Source organism: Chelonus insularis, unplaced genomic scaffold (assembly GCF_013357705.1).
Source record: "Chelonus insularis isolate UGA/USDA-ARS -01 unplaced genomic scaffold, ASM1335770v1 contig_135_pilon, whole genome shotgun sequence".
Classification (NCBI taxonomy): domain Eukaryota; kingdom Metazoa; phylum Arthropoda; class Insecta; order Hymenoptera; family Braconidae; genus Chelonus; species Chelonus insularis.
The window spans coordinates 353,532-378,450 of record NW_023276376.1 but is presented as its reverse complement, the minus strand read 5'-3'; the positions used below and the strand labels follow the sequence as shown (position 1 = coordinate 378,450).

The 24,919-nt window shown below is 29.2% G+C and overlaps 7 protein-coding genes across 7 annotated transcripts; 4 read left to right on the top strand and 3 right to left on the bottom strand.

Annotated features, from left to right (window-relative positions):
- The first annotated feature begins 335 nt into the window (after positions 1-335).
- LOC118074293 (cytochrome P450 9e2-like) lies at positions 336-2,582 on the top strand. Its single transcript, XM_035095397.1, has 2 exons — positions 336-1,966; positions 2,052-2,582. Exon 1 carries the CDS (start codon positions 435-437, stop codon positions 1,956-1,958), a length of 1,524 nt encoding a protein of 507 aa, XP_034951288.1. The 5' UTR covers positions 336-434; the 3' UTR covers positions 1,959-1,966; positions 2,052-2,582.
- LOC118074429 (serine protease 30-like) lies at positions 1,956-5,063 on the bottom strand. The gene is made up of 7 exons (XM_035095642.1): positions 4,957-5,063; positions 4,507-4,841; positions 4,172-4,426; positions 3,955-4,096; positions 2,605-2,936; positions 2,287-2,538; positions 1,956-2,191 (listed from the first exon to the last, which is right to left on the bottom strand). Exons 1-7 carry the CDS (start codon positions 5,018-5,020, stop codon positions 2,045-2,047), a joined length of 1,527 nt encoding a protein of 508 aa, XP_034951533.1. The 5' UTR covers positions 5,021-5,063; the 3' UTR covers positions 1,956-2,044.
- A 488-nt stretch (positions 5,064-5,551) lies between these two features.
- On the top strand, positions 5,552-6,755 carry LOC118074428 (nucleoside diphosphate kinase homolog 5). The gene is made up of 5 exons (XM_035095641.1): positions 5,552-5,722; positions 5,790-6,221; positions 6,282-6,420; positions 6,502-6,590; positions 6,663-6,755. Exons 1-5 carry the CDS (start codon positions 5,552-5,554, stop codon positions 6,753-6,755), a joined length of 924 nt encoding a protein of 307 aa, XP_034951532.1.
- Positions 6,756-7,012: 257 nt separating this feature from the next.
- On the bottom strand, positions 7,013-16,192 carry Lrt (Leucine-rich tendon-specific protein). Its single transcript, XM_035095394.1, has 5 exons — positions 15,337-16,192; positions 9,759-10,128; positions 9,374-9,688; positions 8,702-9,034; positions 7,013-8,605 (listed from the first exon to the last, which is right to left on the bottom strand). Exons 2-5 carry the CDS (start codon positions 10,125-10,127, stop codon positions 7,205-7,207), a joined length of 2,418 nt encoding a protein of 805 aa, XP_034951285.1. The 5' UTR covers position 10,128; positions 15,337-16,192; the 3' UTR covers positions 7,013-7,204.
- On the top strand, positions 11,053-14,970 carry LOC118074427 (IQ and AAA domain-containing protein 1-like). Its single transcript, XM_035095640.1, has 9 exons — positions 11,053-11,198; positions 11,262-11,414; positions 11,498-11,646; positions 11,725-11,910; positions 11,982-12,283; positions 12,352-12,883; positions 13,062-13,302; positions 13,376-13,691; positions 14,493-14,970. Exons 1-9 carry the CDS (start codon positions 11,053-11,055, stop codon positions 14,898-14,900), a joined length of 2,433 nt encoding a protein of 810 aa, XP_034951531.1. The 3' UTR covers positions 14,901-14,970.
- Positions 16,193-17,423: 1,231 nt separating the features above from the next.
- Positions 17,424-22,620, bottom strand: LOC118074483 (uncharacterized protein PF11_0213-like). Its single transcript, XM_035095711.1, has 6 exons — positions 22,502-22,620; positions 22,069-22,108; positions 21,856-21,989; positions 17,951-21,781; positions 17,756-17,878; positions 17,424-17,675 (listed from the first exon to the last, which is right to left on the bottom strand). Coding segments are annotated over exons 1-6 (4,230 nt in total). The 5' UTR covers positions 22,504-22,620; the 3' UTR covers positions 17,424-17,575.
- A 165-nt stretch (positions 22,621-22,785) lies between these two features.
- LOC118074407 (uncharacterized) lies at positions 22,786-24,614 on the top strand. Its single transcript, XM_035095594.1, has 6 exons — positions 22,786-23,041; positions 23,461-23,495; positions 23,690-23,801; positions 23,866-23,935; positions 24,097-24,228; positions 24,298-24,614. Exons 1-6 carry the CDS (start codon positions 23,003-23,005, stop codon positions 24,366-24,368), a joined length of 459 nt encoding a protein of 152 aa, XP_034951485.1. The 5' UTR covers positions 22,786-23,002; the 3' UTR covers positions 24,369-24,614.
- The last annotated feature ends 305 nt before the right edge of the window (positions 24,615-24,919 follow it).

Below are 24,919 nucleotides of genomic sequence, written 5' to 3'. Positions count from 1 at the left end.
TACTTATTAATGTTATAAAACTGCGTTTTCAGTGCTTAAAAATATTTTTATTGATAGATTTTCTATGTACTAGAAAAAATTGAAGTACAAAAATCACGATTCGAATACTTCGATGAATGATTCAATTATTTTTTTTAATAAAAATGTAAAATAAATAATACACCTCGAAAAAAAAATTGGACTTATTTCTGAAACGGCTTTATTGGATACTTTATTCATCTAGCTATCATTTTACTTAACATGTGTAGAACATGTACCAAAGCAATTTGTTATATCATTCATGACGTATTTCACTCAATCTTCTACTCATCCATTATATAAGGTCATCAAGTCTGTGAATTTAACGCGCAGTTTTTCGCAAATATCAGTCAGTATCATTTTTGTCTTTGTCCAGGCAAGATATAATAAAATTAATTTCTAAACATTATGTAAAAATGGAAATATATTTTTTGTTGTACGTGGTAACTGCTTTAATCGGAGCACTTATTGCTTATTATTTTTTTTTCACACAAAATCGATTCGAAAAGCATGGAATACCAACTCCAAAAAGATTATCATATTTATCAAACTCTATACGTCTTCTTATGCGATCATTGTCAATGGTAGATAATATTGAAAGTCTTTATAGTATTAATAAAGATGCAAAATACATTGGATTTTACGATTTTCATTGGCCAATTATTATGCTTCAAGATTTAGAATTGATAAAAAGTGTAACAGTGAAAAATTTTGATCATTTTGTGGATCATCGTTCATTTATTGACCCTGAATTGGAACCATTATTTGGTAAAAATCTTTTCTCTTTGCGTGGTGATAAGTGGCGAGAAATAAGAACACTTCTAAGTCCTGCTTTTACATCCAGCAAAATGAAAGCTATGTTTATATTAATGTCACAATGTGCTGAAAATTTTGCGAGTCTCTTAGTTGAAAAATCTAAAGGAAAGCCGATAGAAATTAATTCAAAAGACGTTTTAACTTTTTATACAAATGATACGATAGCAACGTGTGCGTTTGGAGTTGCTGTTGATTCAATGAAAGATCCAAATAATGAATTTTACGTCCTTGGAAAGAAAGCTACAAACTTTAGCGGAGTAAATATGCTAAAATTTATGATGAGTCGAATTTCCCCGAAGTTGTCAAAATTCATTGGTTTAAAAATGATATCAAGAGATGTAGAAGACTTCTTCTATCAATTAATTCGTGACACAATTGCTATGAGAGATGAAAAAAATATTGTACGACCTGACATGTTACAACTGATGATGGCAACTCGAGGAAAGGGAAGCGAAAGTAAAAATCCTGAATTAAGTATTGAAAGTATGACATCTCAAGCATTTATATTTTTCTTTGGTGGATTCGATTCTACATCTACGCTTATGTGTTTTGTATTCCACGAAATTGCAGGCAATTTAGAAATGCAGAAAAAACTTCAAGATGAGATTGATGAAGTTTTTGAAAAATCTGATGGTAATCCAACTTATGAAGCAGTTAATAATATGGAATATCTTGATGCAATCATCAATGAATCCTTGAGAATGTATCCTATTGGACTAATGTTAGATAGATTGTGTACCAAAAGATTCGAATTACCCCCTGCTGTACCAGGAGGTAAACCATATGTTATCGAACCAGGCAATAATATTTGGATACCAATTTGGTCAATTCACAGAAATCCAGAATACTTTCCAGAACCAAATAAATTCTTACCTGAAAGATTTCTTGAAGGAGGCAAGGAAACCTTTAATTCATCAGCTTATATGCCTTTCGGACTAGGACCAAGAATGTGCATTGGAAATCGATTTGCATTATTAGAAACTAAAGTGCTTTTAATACACTTCTTTAGAATGTGTAATGCTAAAATTGCAAAGAAAATGAAAATACCATTAAAAATTAGCGCAAAGACTCTAAATTTAATGGCCGAAGGAGGATTTTGGCTGGAGATTGAACCAAGAAAATAAAAAAATGAGTAAATATATTACATAATCAAAATATACACGAAACTAGTTTTATAAACTATTAAAATATTATAGAAAATTACTATATTTCAATAGCCTTTGATAACTGATTGAATCCAAGGCACATAAGGATGGACTCGAGTGTAAATATCAGGGGATCCCGATCCACATTCATAACCCATTGATACCACTCCTACTACTTCTCCATTCATGAGTAAAGGACCACCGCTATCACCCTACAATCAAGAAAAACAATTTTACTTATAAATAATGAAATAAAAACAACGATAAGATTATAATAAAGGAAATAAATCATAAAAGATAAGATTACATCACAAAATCCAATTCCTTGGCTATAGACTCCACAAAGATGATTTTCATTAATTTGATAAGGAATTGATTGTAAACATTTTTCATTAGACAATGTGATAACAGGTGCTTGTTGTAACCAGTCTGAAGTACGTCCAGAGAATGCATATAAATATCCCCATCCTAGTACGGTAGCGTACAAATCACTACCACAATAGGTATTTGGAAGCCTAACTACTTGATGAGTTGCATCACGTTTTACTGTTTCTGTCAACTTATGAATACATAAATTATGTTAATAAATTTTTTATTAAGTAATTTTTAACGTGTGAATTTTTACCTCTATGATACCAATATCATCTCCATGCCAATCTACAGATCCTTTATAATTTGGATGAATAATTAATTGTTTAGGCTGATGAACAAATAGTTTTAATGCTGCATTACTACTTCCTGAGGCGATTGATATATCATTTAAATTAAATAGTCTTAAAGTATTAGTCTGATCTTGATATGCTAAACAATGAGCTGCTGTCAAAATGTGACGCATAGTAATAAAAACTCCTCCACATAAATGTGAACCATGTAATTGAATAGAAACTAACGCAGGATAATCATATATCGAAGCAACAGAACCACCTACAATTTTTTTAGGTGGTTTCCCATTGACCACTTAAACATAAATAAATTTTTTTTTGAGTCATTTATCATAAATTTATTGATAAAACTGTAAGAGAACGAGCAGAAGTATAATAGCAAAAGTAGAATACTAACCTTGATATGCTAAAATATTTGTAATCACAAAAATGAAACGAATAATGTTTTTTCGAGTCGACATTATGAACACAATATCTGTTTCAAGTAACCAAAAAATTTAAGAATGAATGGGATTTTTCAATTACCGGTTTTTATACACTTTCTTATCATGAATAAAAATGAATAAATTGCACAATTATGTAAGTAATTGATGAATAATGATTGAATTTTATATTATAAAGAAAGGAAAGAAATGAACAGGTATTTAAATAATCGTCACATTAATTATCAACAATGAACACATTATCATGATTATTTGTTTTTAGCACCCGTGCAAATTGTATCGTAGATATTTCCAAATCAACTTTAATATTTATTCATTATTTGTTCCACCTGTGTCCTTGTTGAATTGTTATTATAAAATCTGATATGTGTAAAAATATAATAAATTATCGTAATAGATTAATTCATAAGTAATGAACATTACAGGAAGCATTATTTTCCAAAAAACGGATTAAATAAATAAAAAATCCAATTCGGCATTTGACGTAATAAAAGAATCGAAAAAACCTTGCTCTTGCTGTATCACATTTTTAGGTGTGTATAAAAACATCAATCGGCTACACACATTTAACATGCATATATCTTTCCTTATTTCATTCTGTGGCCATTGATGATTTTTTCTCTTTCTTCATTCTCATCACGTTACACTTGTGACCTCGAACACAAGTGTCAGAATCAACATTACAACACTACAATTAATTGAAAAAAAATTCAATGTCAAATAAATATTATATAATTATAATTTAAGAATGCTGAAATGAACTTACAAAGACATAAAAAAATTTTTTTTTGTATGAAATATAAAAAAGTAGTTCCAAGCTTTCAATAAAAGTATTTTATTGCTTTTAATTTTATATTACATATACAGATTAAACATTAATTTTTTCTTCGATCCATGGAACGTACGAGTAAACTCTAGTATAAACATCGGGATATCCAGCTCCACAATCGTAGGAGAGTGATACAATACCAATAACGGTATTGTTTGCTATCAAAGGACCACCGCTGTCTCCCTGTACAAAAATAATATATATATTGTATAAAATGAAAACTTTCTTATCGAAAAATAAAAAAAAAAGGAAACTCACATCACAAAATCCGAAGCCTTTGCTGTAGAATGCACACAGTTGACCATTACCAACAACATTATGGGTCCGAAGACGACAGTCCCAATTACTTAAAGTTATTGCAGGTACTTTTTGAAGAACTTCAGCAACTTTCATTTCACGAGGATATGTAGTGCCCCATCCTGCAACAGTAGCATTTTCTCCTACTTTGCAGTCAACACTTGGTAGAGATATAGGAAACTGTGATTCAGGATCTGCGACGACGTCTGCTCTTAACTATAATAATGAAATTTCATAAAATAAACTCGGTTCAATATGAATTATAAAGTATTGATGATGAAAAAAAGATAGTTTACTTCAATGACACCAATATCGTTGAAGTGGGCATTTTGTGCTCCGACATATTGAGGATGAACATGTATTTTTTCAACTAAGTTGACATTTTTAGGTCTCAAACAGTTATTGCTACCAGAAGCGACGGTTATTTCCCAAGGAGAGTATGGAATGATTTTTTTTGTCAGCGGAAGTTCGTCGACCAAACAGTGAGCGGCAGTAAGGACGTGTTTAGGGGTTATCAAAACACCACCACAGATATGTCTCCAGCGGTAACGTACAGAAACAATTGCAGGGAATTCACTTATAGCAGCTTCTGAACCACCGGTTATTTTTGCTGGTGGTTTACCATTTATTTCTATAAAAATAAAAAAAGAGTAAACATCAGTTAATGAAGAAAAACATAAAAGTAATTTTTTGCTCTTTAATTAGTAATTGATGATGATTGATATTTAATAAAAAATTATGCTTACCATAAATAATTGTGAAAAAAATTAAAAATAAATTAGCACAAACTAATGCAGTTTTTATTGACATGATTATTTGAATGTTTAACTTTTTTTATCTAAACTAAAAAAACTACTAAAGAATGAATGAATAAAAATGGATGAATTGAGCTTTTTATATGCAACGTTTCTTATCATTTGTTATTTCAAAAAACGTAATTGCAACTTCTGTGCTGCAACTGTATAATTTTTAATTATTTACAGTAATGACGTTAAAAATGCGTTTATTTGATATTGTTTTATATACAATTTGCTTTAATTAAGAGAAAAGACGTCAATTGATTTAATATATGCAGTTTTGATATTTGTTATACCAGGAAAAAAAGGTATCTTCAGTGATTTTGTGAGTTTATTTTCCGGTAAAAAAAATATGTAGTTGATTAAATATTGGTAAAATTTTATTCTTGCAAAGTTTAACTTGGATAAACAGATACACATTTAATTGTCGTACTTCTCTGTTTGTGATGATCGTTATTTTTTGTTATTACATAATGATAATGTAATAACCTCATAAAAAGTAACAACTAATTCTCATGGAAATAAATTTTTTTGCAGAGTGAAAATGTGTGATTGTTTAGAAACGAAAAAAATTTGTCCATTTTTTCACAATCATCCATATGAGTCAAATGATGATGAAGATGATGATACTAACAAAAATTCGTATGAGAATGAAGATAATATTGAAGAAAATTCCAGTGAGCTGTCTTTTATAAATGAACATTTCGAAGGAACGGTAATTAATAAATGGTCTAATAATATAATAAGTGGATAAGATTATTACAAATAATATTAAAAATTAGAAAGAATCTTCTGGTGAACTTGATAACTTCAGTGAAAATAATTATGAAAATAAAAAAGAGGAAAAATGTGATGATGATCCAAATCAAAAATGGAAAGTCGTGGCAAAAAAATTAAAAACATGTCAAAAAAGCAAGAAAAAAAAATCAAAACAAGAACGTGATATAGAATTCACATTGGCAATCATAAAACCGGATGCTTTGCAGTATCGAAGGATCATTAAAAAAATCATTATTGATGAAGGTTTTGAAATTTGTAATGAAAAAAAGTTACAGATGACAGCTGATCAAATGTTTGAATTTTATTCAAGAAAAGATGAAAAAAGTGAACTGTCAACTGAAATTGATTACATGGTTTCTGGTCCAATTATTGTACTTGTACTTTGTAAACATCAAGCGGTAAATGACTGGATAGATTTGATTGGTCCACAAAAAGTACGTTTATTAATTAATTTAAATGGTTAAAAAAATTGTGTTAATCATTTTCCAAACTAGGTATCAGATGCTATTCTATATTTTCCTGATAGTATTCGTGCAAAATTCGGTAATAAACAAGATGATTACAAAAATGCAGTACATGGGAGTACTTCTTATAAAATAGCACAAGAAGAAATAAAATTTTTCTTTCCTAACTGTAATAGAATAAAGACGTTATTTTATTATTTTATTACATAAATATTTCATAAATCAGCTCATTATCATATCTACTTTGCAGTCATTTTTGAACCAATCTTAACAGGATATGGTATAGAGAGTTATTTACAGAACAATATCTGTGAAATTTTAAGCAAAGGAATTATACATGCAAGCTTTTTAATTTAATTTTCATAAATTTAATAATTTAAATTTTTTATAAAAATTTTCTTTTTCTTTTAGTGTTGTAAAGAAAAATCTGAAGATCCATTATTGTGCTTAAGTAAGTGGCTGCTTGACAATAATCCAAATAAGCCAAAGACTATTATTAAATAAGTTCAAATATTTATTTATACAAAATAATTGAACATTTTAATGATCAATTATTAAAATCATCATTTTTACATATAATTTCAAATTCTATCTCCATCAGAGATATTTACTATTTACAATAAAATTACATTTAAAACAATATTGTTATCAAACACAAAATAACATTAATATTAATTTACATTTGGACATTTAAAACATAGAAAAATAAAAAAGAATCATTTTTTAATGACATTATTATTACTATTATTATTTGACTTGATTGGAATACCTATTTAATTTATATTATTTTGTTATTCATGTAACAATATAAAAAATAAAAGTATTTACATTTTTCTAAGGAATAAATCCTTAAATATCATCTAGTAAGTTATTCGTGCTTTTAGGAACTTTAATTATAAGGTAAATTATAAAACAACTGTAAAATACGATTTGATTTAATTTAAGATTGTTTTTCAGACTTTCGTCGTTGCTAATAATTTAATGTAATGTGCTTTGTGTGTAATTTCAAATTCTTGGGCAGGAAGAAAACATTGAGTTTGTATTTGTTGGGGTTTTAGTTTCCTAATCAAACTACGAATAACAAAAATAATCGTAATTAATAATGCACATATTGCTACCACAACAGCAATAATAATTAATTCTGCATTTTGTTTGAAAGCTTGAACTTCTACGCATCTCGATCGACCTTTGTTTGCATCATTTTCAAGATCATTATGGTCCATAAAATCACTTAAGCTGGCACACACTTTGTACCTTCCAGGAATTAATCCAGTCATTTCTGCATATGTTAATGTACAGTTTAGTTTCTTTCGATGTAACGCAGATTCGCCAGCAAAGACGACAACAGACAGTTCACAGGCTGAGTTCATAGGATCAATTGCAGATGACAGACTTACGTCAACGTGAAGAAAGCCTTGATCCGATACATTAACATGAACTCCGGTGATTTGATGATGGAAGTTTTCAATGAAAGAAACAGTCGTTGATGGAGCGATTGGTAAAATTGGTTGTTTATTTACATCTTTCCAAGATGATTGAGTTTCTTCTAAAGTGATCACATCACTACATCCTAGACCTAGTGATAAATCATCAAATTCAGAAGGAACAAGAAGAACGACACAAAATCGATATTTATGTTTAAGTTGTAAATTCATTGAACTTGGGATTGCTACCGATAATGAGCATGGATCTCTCATTAGCCGAGAATCACAATGAAGTGTGCTTGAATCAATTTCAACTTCAGAATTACCAATAGCTTCATAAACTATTAAACTATCACAGGTGTATCTTTCATTACATGGTTCTACATTCCAAAGTATATTCATCCCGGTCGTTTTATCATAATGAAATTCTTTTAGTGTCAATTGCGCGCTGGCAAGTGGAACTTTAGTCATCATTGGCGGAGTGGGTTCACCGCAAAGAAGACTTCCTGGAGATACTTGAGTAAGTATTCCATTTTCTAAAGCTGGAGGCGTCGCACATACTGCTGAGGTTTTGTCTTCTTCATCTAATGTTGAATTATTAAGCCAATTAGCGAAGTCTAAAAGTGTACAATCACAATTAAGTGGATTATCAGCAAGTGAAAGACGCTTTAATTTAAGTTTCGACGTTGGAACATCGTTTGACACCATGGTAATGTCATTATCATCTAATCGTAGATCCTGAAGGCTTACTAAAGGTACTATCAAATCAGCAGTAAGAGACCGGAGGAAATTATGGGTGAGATCGAGGGCTACTAGTTTTTCTAGATGAGCCAAAGATGCACTTGATACGGCAACGATTCGATTACTTGCAAGATTCAATCGAGTTAAAGTCGATAAATACTTAAAAGAATGGTCTTCAAGAACATCAATCTGAAAAAAATATTTAACTATGAATGACAACTTGAAAAAATAAAATTAGTCATTGATTACAATCAGTGAACAATTTTAAATATGACTTTATTTTACCTGATTATGGCTTAAGCTGAGCGAGGTTAAATTACGAAGACCAGAAAGTGCACCATGTTGAACATTTACGAGTTCATTTTCAGATACTGTAAGAAATTTCAACTTCGGCATTGACGGCAATAAATTGGGTCCCAAGGGCCCAATGAGTAAGTTGCTAGAAAGATCCAGTTCCTCGAGATTCTTAAGTCCTCGCAACGCTGACAAGGCTGATACACTCAGACGATTTCCTCGCATCTTCAATGATCGAAGAGCCTTCAATGGTCCGAAAGCTTGTGGAGACAATTGGGACAATAAATTGTCGCAAAGGTCCAGGTATGTTAAAGTTGCAAGGCCCTGCAATAGCCACAAAAAGTAGTATAACTTTTAATCAAACGAATTAATTGTGGGAAACAATGCTAATGCTTAAACTTGTCTCATTCGACTTGTTGTTCTGAATTAATATCTTCAAAGAGTAAGATTGATTGGCAGTAGAGACTTTGATTGTAGGAACGGCAAAAAACATTAAAAGATCTTGATTGATGACGTTGAAAAAGACTCTATAGTAAATAAATTTAAAATTTTCTTTGGGAATTGACTACCGGCTGCATAATAATTGAAAAATTGACTTCGTATTAAGGAGTTTTTGCTGAAATTTTTATTCATCAATCAATGAAATGAAAAAAATTGATTTACCTTGAAAGAATGAGCTTCAAGAGTATGTAATTTATTGCGTGAAAGATCAAGTCTATCTAATCCAATAAGATGAGCAAGTGCTGATGTTGGTACAGCTTCCAATAAATTGTTGGGAAGTCCAAGAGCTTGAAGTGGTCGTACTAAAGCGGTAAATGCATTATCATTAACTCGGCGCAATTCTCCTGTGGAAACTACAAGACCATGAAGTGCAACATCTTCCAAAAAACGGGCTGGAAGAGTTGAGATGCCTGTTACTGTTAAGTCTAGAAGAGATATTGTTCCATCTCGATTGCTCTTCAAATGTTCATTTATCGTCTTCAAGAAGAATAAAAAAAATTAATAAATAGTACAAAAATGATGAATTAATGAAAATAAATTTACAAACCTGTAATGAATTTTGATCACCAATACATCTTAAAGTATGCGGAAAATCACATGAACATTCAACTCCACTTTTAGTAATATTTGGACATTCCCATGGAATTTCTGTAGTTGACAATAATTTTGATATTTGTACAGATGTTGAACTCGAAGAAACCATCTCAGTGACCAATTCTCCTTGAGATAATGAAACTGATGTGTTTATATTTAATTTTTGAGAATATGATGCTGATCTTGAAGATAATTTAGATATCGTAAATGGTGATAATGTAGTAGATGTTTGCACACTTCTAGCATTTTTTGTTTGAGTGTATTGAATTAATGTTATTACTGTAAATAGTAATATTACTAAGCTTCGGGTGGTTTCCGTCATCCTGTAAGAAAATGAAGAATTTATTTAATATTTAGTTTATAATACAGTCGACTCGCGTTATGAGTCCGCACTGCCTAATTTAGTTTTAAGACATTCCCCCACTACTAAGTACAAAAAGCATTATTTTTCTTTTAAAAAGCATTATGAGTCCGCATTCCATAAGTTTATTTTAATTAACAAAGGTAAAATAAAAACTATTGTTTATTTGTAAATTAAGTTTATTATAATATTTCATCAATATTTCCGTAGATTATCCATTATATTCTAAATAACAGAGTTAATGTAGTTTAATTGACGATCATACAAAAGATGATATTCATGATAAATTCAATTTTGAATTTATTTTTACAGTAAAATATGTAAAATTGTCACCTTTTGGCTACGGTCGATTCGCGAATGAAAATAATGTATAATTTGTTCTATCAAAATGAGCGGATTCATAACGCAAGTCGGCTGTACATATTGATTTTTTTTATATAGCCAGGCTGAGTGAAAGATTTTTTCGAAAAGTAAAACAGAAAATCTGATAGTGATTCGAAGAATGCAATCTTTCCAAACCTGATTGCCATTTGTCTTTCGCCTGTTCTTCCTTTTTATCGCGCCTTCAGCCCGTGAAATTCTCACGTCAATGTGAGAATGTCGATTAACGGCAAAGAATGAGACGACAATTTTATTTGCTTGTGGGTTTGATCGTAATCAATCAACGTCTCGAAATCCTAATGTGTTAAATGCCAATGAAAAATTTCTGGTGTTTTCATTGGTTTCTGTCAAGTTTCAAGTCAAATGTCTTTATTTTCGTGTCTTCACTCTAAACAAATGATTCTACTCATAATACATCTCGATAACATCAATCTCTACATGTAATTTAAAAGACATACATTATAACAATTACTCTAGCAATTGATTGAATTCTATTCAATTCGAAATGGCAAATGAATTTTTCAATCAAATATGGTTAAGTGCTCAAAGCGATATTGAAGATTTACAATTAACAGATATTTATTTGCAAGAAAATCAAAATCCATTAAATAAGGATATTGCTCTGAAACAAATATTGCCAGTCTATTTAAGGTAACGATGAATGGTTATAATTGTGAGAAATAGAATAAATATGATTTACATTCATCGAAATAGATATCGAAATATCGTTAATCGACTAATTTTATGCTGTGACCGGATCGTTCAAAGTCAGAAGAGAGAATTGGTCAAACGTTTACTCAACTGTTGTATTGGACGTATGCTTGAATATAAAAGAGAAATTGTGAAATTAAACTGTTCAGAATACGAGTGGGCTTCAAATAATAATTTATTAATAATTATACGTCTATAAAAGTAAAAAAGATCATAACATAAAATAATTTTTTCTCCAGATGGCCAGATGATCTTTTAATTAAAATGAAATGGACACCAGATGATGTTGGAGTATCTTCACCGTCCAGTTATATTTCTGATCGCAATGATCAATTAAAAGAGCGTAGAAATTTTATTGATAGTTTAATAAAGTTAACTGAAGATTCTGGTAAATATATACTTATATTTATTGAATTTTTTCATGATTAACTCGATTCATTTTAATGCTACTTTCATTTGATTCCAGAATTAGCTGAGAAAGTTGAAAGTAATAACAGCAATTTACAGAATAATTTAATATTAACTAACTTAAAGGTAACACAGTCTCAGATAGAAAACTTGGACGAAACATTTGAGGAAAAATTCAAGAGAGCTATTTTGACAATTCAAAATCATGAAAGAGCAAGAATTGCTCGTAAAATTGCTATTCAAAGTAAAATATTTAATCAAATGTACCTTCCCATGACATTTATTATTTTCAGAAATTAATAAATATTTTTTTAGTTGAAATGGAGAATGAGTACAGGAGGAAACTACGTACTGGAGAAATAGAATTTAAAGATGTTAAAAAAGAAACAATGCGTAGAGCTGCAATAACGATACAGAGATATTGGAGAGGATATCTAGCACGAAAAAAACTAAAAAATCATTTAAATAAAGTTGAAGAATTATTAGACATGAGTATCCCTAGCAAGAAAGATGATAGTATTTTTCTGGAGGATAATAAAAATTTACAAATAATATCAGTATTACAATCAAAAGCGTTAGATCAATTACAAAAAGAAATTAATCGAGAAGAATCTCAAGTAACTATACTATTTTGTGTGTAATTAATGAATAAAAATTAATTATTAAAGGGTATCTGTTTATTTAGATCACTAAAAATAAACGATTATCAATAATAGAAGATACAATTGATGAAATTCGTGAATGGTTGGCATTTTGGTATAACGAAGTGGGTTATTTCGGAATCTATCCTTCATCAAAAGAAGGAGGTTCAGTATTGATAACCACAGAAAATGTATTAACACCACAAGAATTTGTTGCTCAACTATCGGAAAAAAATCAAGAAGATAAAAGAAATTTAGGAGATAAAAAAAAATCGAAAGAACAAAAAAAGAAAAATATTGATACTTGGGTGATGCCAAAATCAAAGGTTCTGGAAGTTCTTTTCCAAGTAAATCAAGAGTTTAATGATAACTGGAGGAATCAAGTCAACACACACGCTTTTAATCGAGAGATAAATATTGATTTGGTAAAACAACAAATTTATTTCAAGCTTCATAAAGAAGTGCGGACTATTGTTGATGATTTGATGATACTTGAATTAAAGAAACTCAATGCTGCTTTAAAAAAAGACCACAAGAAAGATAAAGAAAAATTTGAAATTCCTGGAATGAAAAAAGGTTTGAGAGAAAACAAAACTAATAGTTTGATCGAATTTTTTATCTCCAAATATAAATGTTAATTGATTTAATCATCATGAAAAAATTTGCTATTACTTATTTGATTTTTTTTTGGTGAAATATTTAGGAAAAAAATCAAAAAAAAAGAAGAAAAGAAAAAAGGAAAAAAATGATGTAGTTGCATCTACTGATGAATTAAATAAAATTTTAACTGAATTAGTGTTCTCAAAAATAATTAAAAACTATAAAGAAGTTAAACTGAACCAATGGATAGGAGATACCTCCTTTAAGAGTCACGAGATTAAAAGTGACAATAAAAACTATCAGTATCAATTAGGTGACATCAAACAAGCGATCTTAGATTACTGCGTTCTTCCATTAGGGTCTAAAGATGTACATTCCATAGCTCCTTTAGTCAGGTATGGCTTATTTTCATCTCATATTCTAGAAAGTTTCACAGAAAAGAATTATAGAAGAATAGTTTCATTTCAGATCAATCTGCATTGTCGGACAGCCTTTTTCAGGTAAAAAATTTCTTGCTCATGCTATATGCAGTGAAGTTGGTGCTCTTTTATTTGATTTAACACCAGCTACTTTAGCTGATAAATATGAAGGAAAAGCAAATGAAGCAAAATTGATGAAGATGATAAAGACGTTGGCAAAAGCTTATCCACCAGCCGTTATTCTTATTGATGGTGGAGATAAGCCATGGTGGAAGAAAATACCTCCAGAGGAGAAATCAACACAACCAAAAAGATTCGCACAATGGTTAAAAAAGTTTATAAAATCAATAAAACCAGGTGACCAGGTATTTGATGTCGTAAACAATTCTTATAAACAATTAACGTATCTGATAGAGTAATTAATCGCAGGAATGGAGATAAAGTGAAGATAATTATCTTTTTCTTTTGGTTATCGATTAATCTCAGTTAATTCATTGCAAAAAGTGTTATCCTTGAATTAAAAGATAACATTCATCACGCACCAATTCAATTTCTGTGCATTTTGCATTGCAACTTTATTAGCATATTTATTAATTACACATAGTTGTAAAGTGTAGGCAAGAAATATTTAATCATAATCGTAGGCGCACGCGTCTGATATTTCCTTTTTATTTTAATATCTTCTTTTACCCCGTTCTTTTTCTCTAACATAGATAGAGATACCCACAGTCAGTGAGAACTTGTCTCGATTCTTCACTTCCCACGCACGATATGGCATCGATAACCTGTCGGCCCGCTGCGGGCGGCCTTGGACATATGTGTAATTTTAAATTGAAAATTTTCAACAATTACTCTTGTTATATTGTCGAATTAATTGGCTAAATACAATATCATTCTATTTATTCTTCTATATTTTTGTATCATTGTTTTTATTCGGGTGTATAATATTTCCATTAAAAGTATACTAGAGTTTTTTTATAGTAGCCATAAAACTTTGGATGGAAGGACTGAGATTAATTCCTATTGACTTTCTTTCAACTTTCTCTTAAAAAAATCAATTCATATTTTACGAATTTTTTATTATATTTTATTAGATTGAATTTAATTCAGTCTAATTAATTATCTACGAAAGTTATATAATAATTTTTAAAATGATTTTTATGTAGATACTTGTTGTGGGACTTGCCTCAGAACCCTGGAAGTCGAAAAAAACTTTTTACAAGATCTACGACAAATTTATCATTATACCGTTATCAGACTACAATTCTCTACATTTATTTTATAACAAACTTCTCATGAAATATCATGGAATTGACAGGAATATTGATATTTCCTCTCTGGCAAGAGCTACAATTGGATATCCATTGGGTTTAATTCATGAAGCTGTTGAAAATGTTTTAAATATAAACCGTCGAATGACTCTTAAGTTTCAACCTCTGCGTGGTGAAGAAATTTTAACTGAATTAATGAAGTGGGAGAGTCCTTCTCAAAAAGATATTAAATTATTTCAAAAATTTGAAAATAAAACTCCACTTGGGAAGAAGAGAATTAAAATGTTGAAGCAATCTAGTTAAAGTGATATTTTTAATTTTTAATATTTTAGCACAGACTATAATTGCTTCACAAATTTCTTCAAAAGTTATCAGAAGTTAAACAAAAAAGAGCTAAAATTATGAAATCATTAAACAGTTGGTATATTTTTTATCAAATAAACTTCCAGAAACATATCTGAAATTAATTTTGGGAATTCAGTTCAAAAAGAAATTTCCAAACTAATACTGAATATTTTTAAGAAATCTGAAATGAAAAAAACGATGTAAACTTTTTTCAATGATGGTCAAACCATTTTAGCAATCAAGACCTTCAATAACTCGATACTACGAGATACAATTCTCGATACAATGCACCGAACCAGTTACTATATTAGTCCTGTATCCACACTCGAGCGAGTTTTTTAGCAACTATACGTGAAGTAGGAGTTAAATGCTTCCCCTTCGCTCTTTTCCTTACCTCAACACGCGTTTGTCGCGTGTACTCACACACGACTTTTCTTCACTGTTCTTTCAGCTTTAGTCTTCTTCTTCTTCCTTCTCAACTTCTCTTCTTTTTTAGCCTATCGTCTTCTTCTTCGTTTCTCTTTATGTCTTTACATTAACTTCACCGTGAATCCATACTCCCACGCCTATACTTCTTCCTTAATTTAACGAGTGATGGCATCGCGATTGATAAACCAGGAAAACCTCTTCTATTATCTTCCTTGTATCAAACACTTAGCACTGACAAATCATCCACGATATATTTTAGATTTATGTACTTGTTTTATATTTTCTCTTTATTCATTCATTTATTCTTCCTAGTTTAACATTTCAAATTGAATGGAAAAAGTTAATTAACCAATCATTTCATATTCAAATAAATACATGTTATATTGTTTTTTCTAGGACCAGGTAGATGAAGAAATGTCACATTTGAATAAATATTATTGTCAATAATTGAAATAAAATTGTAAGTTAGATTTATTCAAGAAAAAAAAACTGTAATGAGCAAAATGATAATGAAATTTAGGAAAAATGATAACAATTGGCTAAATCGATTTCGCGAGTTCAAATGGATAACGGATAACGAAGAAAGGTGGAACGTAACTAAACGTGTGCACACTGGATCACTGGTGGACCCCTTCCTCAGAAAGATACTTTGTCTTTTTCTTCTCGTGGACTTCTCTTGGTTCTTACTCGCCTCCGCTTGTCCACCTCCTCGTGTGTGTATCTTTTCCCCACCATTGCAATCACTTGTACCGTCTCTCTTTCTCTCTGTCCCACGTCGTCTTTCCACATAGCATAGCCATGTATGGAACACCCGGGAACGACGTTCTCTCCCGGCCCTTACGCCCACTTGCTCTCTTGGATCTCTACGCAATACGCATGCAGGTTTATGTGATCTTTCAGTCCCACGAAATCTTCTTTCGTATTTTCTCTTTTCTCTCATCTTTCTACAAGTACATTAAACATTCTTAGTCGTGAGAATGTACACATCTTCACAATTTTTTCAATCAAACTCTTTAATAATATTCTATTATGATGACTGTTGAATAACATACTAAATCCTTAGGAAATTAAACATCCACTTAATGAAATCACAGACTCTAACTTCTTATGACCTTTTTTTTTTTGTTCTTCAAGTAAATAATTAATTCTTTGATAGTATTATTATATTTTTGTATAGTTTAGAAATATCATTTTTGTCCATTAACTGTAAAGTAATATTTAAGTTCTCTGAGAACGACAGAAAAGACAGTTAATGAGGACAGGCTTGTATTTGAAGAGGTAGTGATGACAACAATGAAACTTTGCAGTTCGCCTACCAGTTAGATAGAAAACGCGATGGTTGATTATTATTAATATTTTCCGCATATGATATATTATTAAATTAACTAAAATATTTGATTTATTGTAAATAAATTTAAAATTAATAATTCAATAAATAGCTGTAAAAATTATCAACAAACTTTCATGAAAATCATGATGACTATTAATTTATAAAATACTTTTGTTGTTATAAGTATAAATGATTTATGTATTTTTATTAATAAAATCAATGTGGACAATCCAGTTTATACAGTAATTGTGTTGTTGCACTTTCGTCATCATCACGCTCAAATGAGTTTGTAAAAGGAGGGACTTGTGGAGCTGGCTTAATCTTGGCAGAGAAATACGTGGGAGATCAGGAGTAATGAATGAAATAGCTTGGCTTAACTCGGACCCAAAAGAAAATGATGAAAAAAATCCGTGAATGAAAGTTTGAATACGTTTTAGGACTGTCCCCTCGGTCTTATATAAGTATTTCGATGACGATAAAAATCAGAACAGATGAAAGAATAATGTCAGCATGTTTTTAGTAACAAAGTTTGATTAAACTTTCGATTAAAATCTCTTTTTTTTTAAATTTATTTGTCATGTCATTTAATGTTTAATAATTTTATCTACTTTTATCTATATTCACTAACGATAACTTTTTATATAAAAATTTTTGCAATACAAATAAAATTTGAAAATAGTTAAAAATGGTTAATATATGAAAATAATTGGAAACTTATTCTATTTTTTTACTATGTAAAAATTGCAAAATATTTTTATTTATATTCGATTATCAAAAATAGAGACTAGATGTCGTGTCCAACCTGTGTATCTCCGTCTCACTTACTCCTTTATTTTTTAGTATATACTTCTCCTTTTAATTTTTTGTGTGATGATTAATACACATTTAATAATTGTTCCACTTGCTTTATATATGTGGATAAAAAGTTTGAACCCGGCTTTGTAGATTTAGCCAATGTTTCCACATGATTTTGTCTAACAGAGGAAAAAAACATATACATAAATTTAAAACACCATTAATACATAAAATTGATCGTTTCATTATCAATACTTACACATTGGATCCCAATAAGCTAATGCTTTTAAAATCCTCTGGATGAATTTTTGTGAAAAAATTTAATTTGATCGATAATCGAATAATTGTATTCATATGCTGTGATCTAAGTACGAATGATATTCTAAAAAAAATAGTCATTATACAATAAAGTTTTTTTAGTAATAAAAATAAATTGATAAAGCAAATTACTCACCTATTATCGTCTAAAATATCTATCACATATTTTCGATTAAGTTTCTCAAAATCATCATAAAAATCATAAATTACTTTAATTTCATTAGTAACACGCTGAATAAGTTTTGGAATATCTTCATATGTTTTATATTCTTCTACCAGAGATTGAGTATTAATTCTTTGAATAATTAAATTATCAATTATTTTAAATATAATGCGCTCTTCATCATTTAACCTTGAAATAATACGCACATTTGTTATTCGTTCGTATTCATTACTGGTATCTGGCACGTTTAATTTGATTAACAAACGAATAGCAGTTTTGTAATATTCAATACAAATAATTTCTGGATTTATATCAGAAATTTTCCAAATGCATTCATCATTCTTTGCATACATTCTAAGCCCTTCGTTCAAAATTTCGTAAGGGCTTTTATCATTATTTGTATCTGTTATAAGTTCATCTGCATTTTTTAATGGTTTGTCTTCTTCAGTTTTATTAGTAGTACTCATACCTAACGTAACCATATATTTCATTCTGGTTTTGAGTTCTGCAAATTCTTTTGCAGTTTGTACAATGTTTTTAATAATAGTATCATTTTCTGAAATGACCGATTTATCTTCATGTTTTTTTAATTTTTTAATTACATCTTTTACATGTTCTTCCTCTCTTTTCTTCGATACTGTATTAACACTAATTAGTTGGTTATCATTTACATGACTTTCGTTATCAGCATTCAGTAAATTTATTTGAATGGATGTTCTACAAATTGACTGCTCTTTGGTAATTTCACAATCATCCATTTTGTTACCACTTTTTTCATACTCTTTTCTATTTAAATTTGTGACAGCGTTTATTTTATTAACTGTATCAAAAACTTCATTATCACCATTAAATTGATTGATTATTCTCTTTTCTGTTGATTCAACTTCACTGTGAGTAGTTGATCTAACAATGTCGTTAAAATTATCATGTTTTTTCACAACAAATGTAGCTCTTCTATTCATTTTTTCTTCTTTTTTTTCGTCGAGTACTTGACAATTGATTTTTTTAATGTCATCTTTTTTCTCATGAATATTAGAGATTTCTTGTTCCGGTAGTGTATGAGTAAGTTGTTTTATTTTAAGACTTTTTGTATTAATTGAAGTGCATACTTCAGTCATACTAAGTTCTGGCACAGGAGGTTCATCAAATAATTCGTTTTCTTCTTCTTTTTTTGAATATTGGTCTGACAAGTTTTGATCATACATGAATGATGGTGCTTCTTCGAATTCCAAAAAAGTTTTCTCAATTTCTTTCTGTTGTTGAATCGGTCTGGTTAAATCATATGTTATATCATCTTCTATTTGTGCATTATTGGCATGATTACTTTGAAATCGACCTTTTTCAACGGATACATCTTGTTGTTTTGACAAAATAGGAGTTTCTTTCACAACTGTATGGAATACTTGTAATAAATTAGGAACTTCTGATATATTATTGCAACTGGGATTGGATGAAGTTGATTCAATAACTTTAGATTGTTTGATTGTATTTTTATTTGTCTGTTGTAAAGATTTTGTTATTGCAGAGAACCGATTTTCCTTCAATAAATCATTTTCTTTGAATGTCAGTAAAGTATCTTTGTTATTTAATGGTTTATTTGGCTCTTCAATTTGAACAACTAGATTCAAATTAATTGGATCTACTTGTTCTATTAGATTTGGAGTTTTGACAGGAGAAGTACAATCAGCATTTGGAGTTTCATCCCCATATACTTTCTTTTGTTGGATGGGTGGAATTACTTCTATCGTTTTCGTAACATCAGTATCATCGGAAGTAAGTTGTCGGTTAGATATGACATTTGTCGCGGAAGTACAGTTATCTTGCAATAATTCTGTCTGTGATAAAGAATTAATTTTATTGCAATCTTGATGTAATAATTGATGAAGTTTTTTGAGATTTTCTTCAAAGATAGTTTTGTTCTGTTCAGGTATTGTAGAATAGCGAGGATTTTTTACAATCGGTGTCGATAATTCTGATGATGATTTATCAACATTTTCAATTAAATTGTACGGTCGTTTGATAGACTGAATTGCTTCTGTAAACTCCATAAAATTATTATGGTCATTTTCATCATGTAGAGTTACATTTGTAGGGCATTCGATATTCGTTGTATTTTTCGGTAATGTAGGAATGGAATTTTCATTTAAATTGATTTGGTTCATAGTACATTTTAATGGAGTGATAGCTTCAGTCATTTCCATAGATTGATTATGAAACACTCTGGTTTTATTTTTATTGTCATCACTGCTAGAAAGAGATTTAATGTATGATACAGCTTTTGTTATTTCCATGGATTTATCATGAAAGAATTGTGTTTTCTCCTCATCTTTAGATTTAGAGTTTATAAAACATTTCATGTTCGATATGGCTTCAGTCATTTCCATAGATTTATCATGAAATACTGTTGTCCTTTCATCATTTATAGCACTAGATTTGGACAATGGAAATTTAACGAATGGAATAACTCCAGTCATTTCGAATGAATCATCATGGATAACTTCAGTGTTTCCTAGAGTAAAACAGTTGGGCACAGTAGAGAATTTCGTACTTAATACTGCTTCAGTCATTTCCATAGAGTTATTATGAAAAATAGTTGTTTTTTCATTATTTAAGGGGTTAGATACAGTGGGAAATTTTATATTTGATACTACTTTAGTCATTTCCATAGAATTATTATGAAAAACAGTTGTTTTTTCATTATTCAAGGGGTTAGATACAGCAGAACATTGCACATTTGAAAAAGCTTCCTTCCTTTCCATTGAATTATCAGGAGAAATTTCATTATCTATTTGAAGGTAATTGGGTTTAATATGTAAAAATTTTACATTAGATAGAGCTTCTGTCATTTCCATAGACTTATTATGAAAAATTTTTGTTTTATCATTATCTAAATAGTTGGATGACAAAGGGTATTTCATTTGTGATATAACTTCTGTCATTGCCATAGATTTATTTTGAAAATATTGTGTTGCTTCATCGTTAACTCGGTTGGACTCGACCATACATTTTACACTTGGTATAGCTTCTGTTATTTCCATTGATGCATTGTGAAAGAATTGTGTTTTTTCTTCATTAATAGCACTCGGTTTTAGAGAAAATCTAGTACTTGGTATAGCCTCAGTGATTTCCATTGATTTATCATGAAACATTTGTGTCTTTTCTGTGGGCATAGTTGTCTTTTCAAGATCTCCATTATTACTAAATGCATCATTCTTGCAATAGTTTGGTTCATATTTATCTACATTACATTCAGGAGAAGAATTTCCAGCTAACATTGTACATTCCATAGAAACATTTTCATAATTACTGCAATTCAAATGATCTACATTATTTTTTTCTATTTCATCATCACAGTAAACTGAAAACTTTGGATATGGACTGGCATTTAATGATCTTTGTGTACAAGTCACAATTTCTTCATCTTCAACTAAAGAACTGTCTGCTGTAGATAATTTTAAAATTTCCGGAATATTTTCTTTATTTATGAGAAAATCAGAACTCTTTAATATCGTGGATTGTCTAATTTTATTTGAATCATTAATGATTCCCAGAGGTAACGAATCATAATCAATCGCATTCTGACGTACCAATTTAGGTGTCGATCGTGGAAATGATTTATTTGTAACTGTAATTGAAGAATGGATTTCCACATTAGATGAAATTTGTACTTTATAGCCATTAGTATTAGATAATTGAGAAACTTCTGTAAATTTGTCTGATTGATTTGTCTTCATTTGGCTTGAATCACTTTCTTCATAAGTGTTATCCCACACAGTTCCTTGTTCAATTGAATCACAAAATTCTCTAAAAAAATGAATTTAATCAATTATTTTGTGAAATAAAGAATACTCAATAAAGAATTCATAAAATAATTTTACTTGACATGTTTTTTCTCTGCAAAGCTAACTCTTCTCTTAAGTTTAGTTGTGACAGTCGGACTATCATCGGTTGTAGAAGTATTTGAATCCCCTCCTTGTGTTAACGATGTACGAGATTTTGGAATTTTCAAAATCTACAAATAAGTCATACTAGAGATTGTAATAATACAAAATGTAAAATTGAAAAATGTGTTATAAATAAATAATTTTTACCGATGATCGTCGTGAACTTTTTGATTGTTGTGCTGGTATCCTAAAAAATAAGCATTAGTTAAAAGATTATTCAAATTTTTAAAATATAAAAGAAACATTATTTTGCATAATAAAAAGAGCGCCCGATAAAGGTTATGTTTACAGTTCGTATTAATGTTTTTATTTTTGATGCAATTCATTTTGATAAATAATAAAATAGTTATCATTTTTTATAGATAAAATTAAAAAAACCTGAAAACATTCCATTATTTCAGATAAATATTGAAAATATAAATTCACTATCATAGTAAACAAACAAAATTATACACTGAACTGATGTTCAATTTTATATTTAAATAGTAAAACAAACGATCACTTTGATTAATTGGATTGCCTAATTATCCGATAATATTTCCATTTAGAAACTTATTAAAAAAATACACATTGCACTCACATTTTATTGTTAATAAGTTGGAATTTAAACGGTTGTCTTTCTAATGTTTATTGTTGTTGGAAAGAACTCCAACGGTTCCCGTTGAAAAAAAATTACATTGAAAGCAGCGCCAAGTAGTCGGCTTACGGTACTAATCATTTGTGTGCCGCGAATTTTGGGCTTTGTAGTATCCTATAGGTTGAATGTTTACTTTTTGTCTATGCTCGAAATTATTTGTTTCCAATAATAAAATTCTACTTTACCAATGGTATCTTTGTTATCAAATATACGAAGAAATATATGAATGCATAGTAATATGCATTGACAGTTGAGTTTAAATCATGGTTGTTTGTTTAGCAAATGAATGAATTTACAGTCTCTATTCGATACAATGACGTCATAATATACGTATTACTTAACTTTTCTTACTTGACAGCAGTACTTCATGTGGAGGAGTTACAAGGAATAAAGAATTTTTAGCGTAATTATAGTTATTGTGAGGGTATAGTTTTAAAACAAAACATGCCAAATTTATCAAATGTGACTCACATTACTCTAAAGGTATAGAGTTATTTACTGCTGGTTTATAATTAATTATTTTTTTAAGGTTATAATATCTTGGAGTAAATAAAATTATGTATTTTTAAATAATCCAGTCGAAATATCTGGTAAACATTTTTTCATCGACATTTCAATATTATGAAATGTTTACTTATTTTTATACATTTTATAAAAGATAAGTTGTATTTGTAAATATTTTTTTTCATTACATTTATTATTTTACCCATTATTTTAACATGTAAGTATCTAATTAATTGTATTTTTTATCATCTCTTTATTCTGTTTCTTCGCTAGATTCTTTAATTATTTAATTTAATATAATATTCAACATACTTTTTAATTATAAAGCTTGTTACTTCTATAAATTTTATCTTTTCTATGAACTTTTGTGGGAATACTAATTTTTATTGTTTTTTCAGGCGATCTTCACCATTCACTTGGTATTGACAGTATGGTAATATTTATTTCATATGTATTTACATTATTGAATTTAAGTATAAATAGTAATATTATGAATACATAATATTATATAACTTTTCGATTCAGAAATATTAACATTAATCTATATTTATCTTGAATTTATTCCATTGTTATAATAAATATTCTATTCATTAATAATTTGATAATAAAGACAATTTATTAAAACAGGGGTATACAAGGACGGTGGTGTCCACAATCAGCAATGTTCTACAACCTTCTCTTCTTTGGTTGTTTACTATGGTCAATTCACAATACGGAATCAGATGAACCACTACAATTTGTAAATAAATTTTTGAATCACATGTATATCTTTATTTTACCATTTATAATTCATTTATTTTCAGGCTTTAATTGTGAATGTTTTTTCATTGTTATTCGATACAATCACACTGGCAGTTTATTTCGATAGTCACTGTAAGTATAAATACATCCTTATTGTAAATTTTGATAATTGTCTAGGTTGAAAAAAAAAAAATCAAACGAAAATAAGTAAAGATAAAAGGAAAAGTTGTGGTTATTATTATCTCTTAGCCATACCGCAGAAAATGTATCTGTCTGATCCTACTAACTTATAGATGCATCAGGCACGTTCAGTGGCATATTTATGATTGCAAATTTGATTGCTCGATTGGTATCATCCAAATATTTATTGAAGATTGGTCAAGAGCGAGGCGGAACTTTGGCGTCTGTGTTTCCTTCTGGCAATAGTATGGTTTTAAACTTTTTTTTATGCACTTAAATATCCTTAACTGCTCTCAGTATGGTAATATTTGTAGATCTTGGAAGGCAAGAATATGAAGATATATCTTATCCAGTACCTGAAAACAATGATTTTACTGGAATCTGAAGGATATTTAAAACTTCAGGAAATGAAGATTTTATAATTTATAACTACTATAATTAAAACTTCTTTTTGTTTACAAATGTGTATAATAATACAATAATGCACATTTTTGAATGCGTATTACTTTCGGTCATAAAGTTTTATTCATTTCTTACACTTGCAATATATACATTAATAGACTAATGAAAATCAGTGTGATAGTAAATTATCTTTAAATTATGTAAGCGGCACTAAAACTGTAATACTCGTTTTATCGTCTAGTTAAAAGTTTTTTCTAAATATTTTACAATTTTTTATTGTTATATTTAATTATCATGATTACAATCAAATTGTACCAAATATAATAAATAAATAATATATGTAATGTACTGATAAACAACTTTGTTAATGATTGGTAAGGTATCATAGACTTAGAAAAGTTAATAAATAAAAATTGCAAATACTTTAGTATAACTTTTTACTGTATGTAATTGAGTTATTCTTCTATCAGTTTAAAATCAATTACCCGAATGAAATAAATTCTAATAATTGTTTAAAAATTTCGCGGGTTTTTA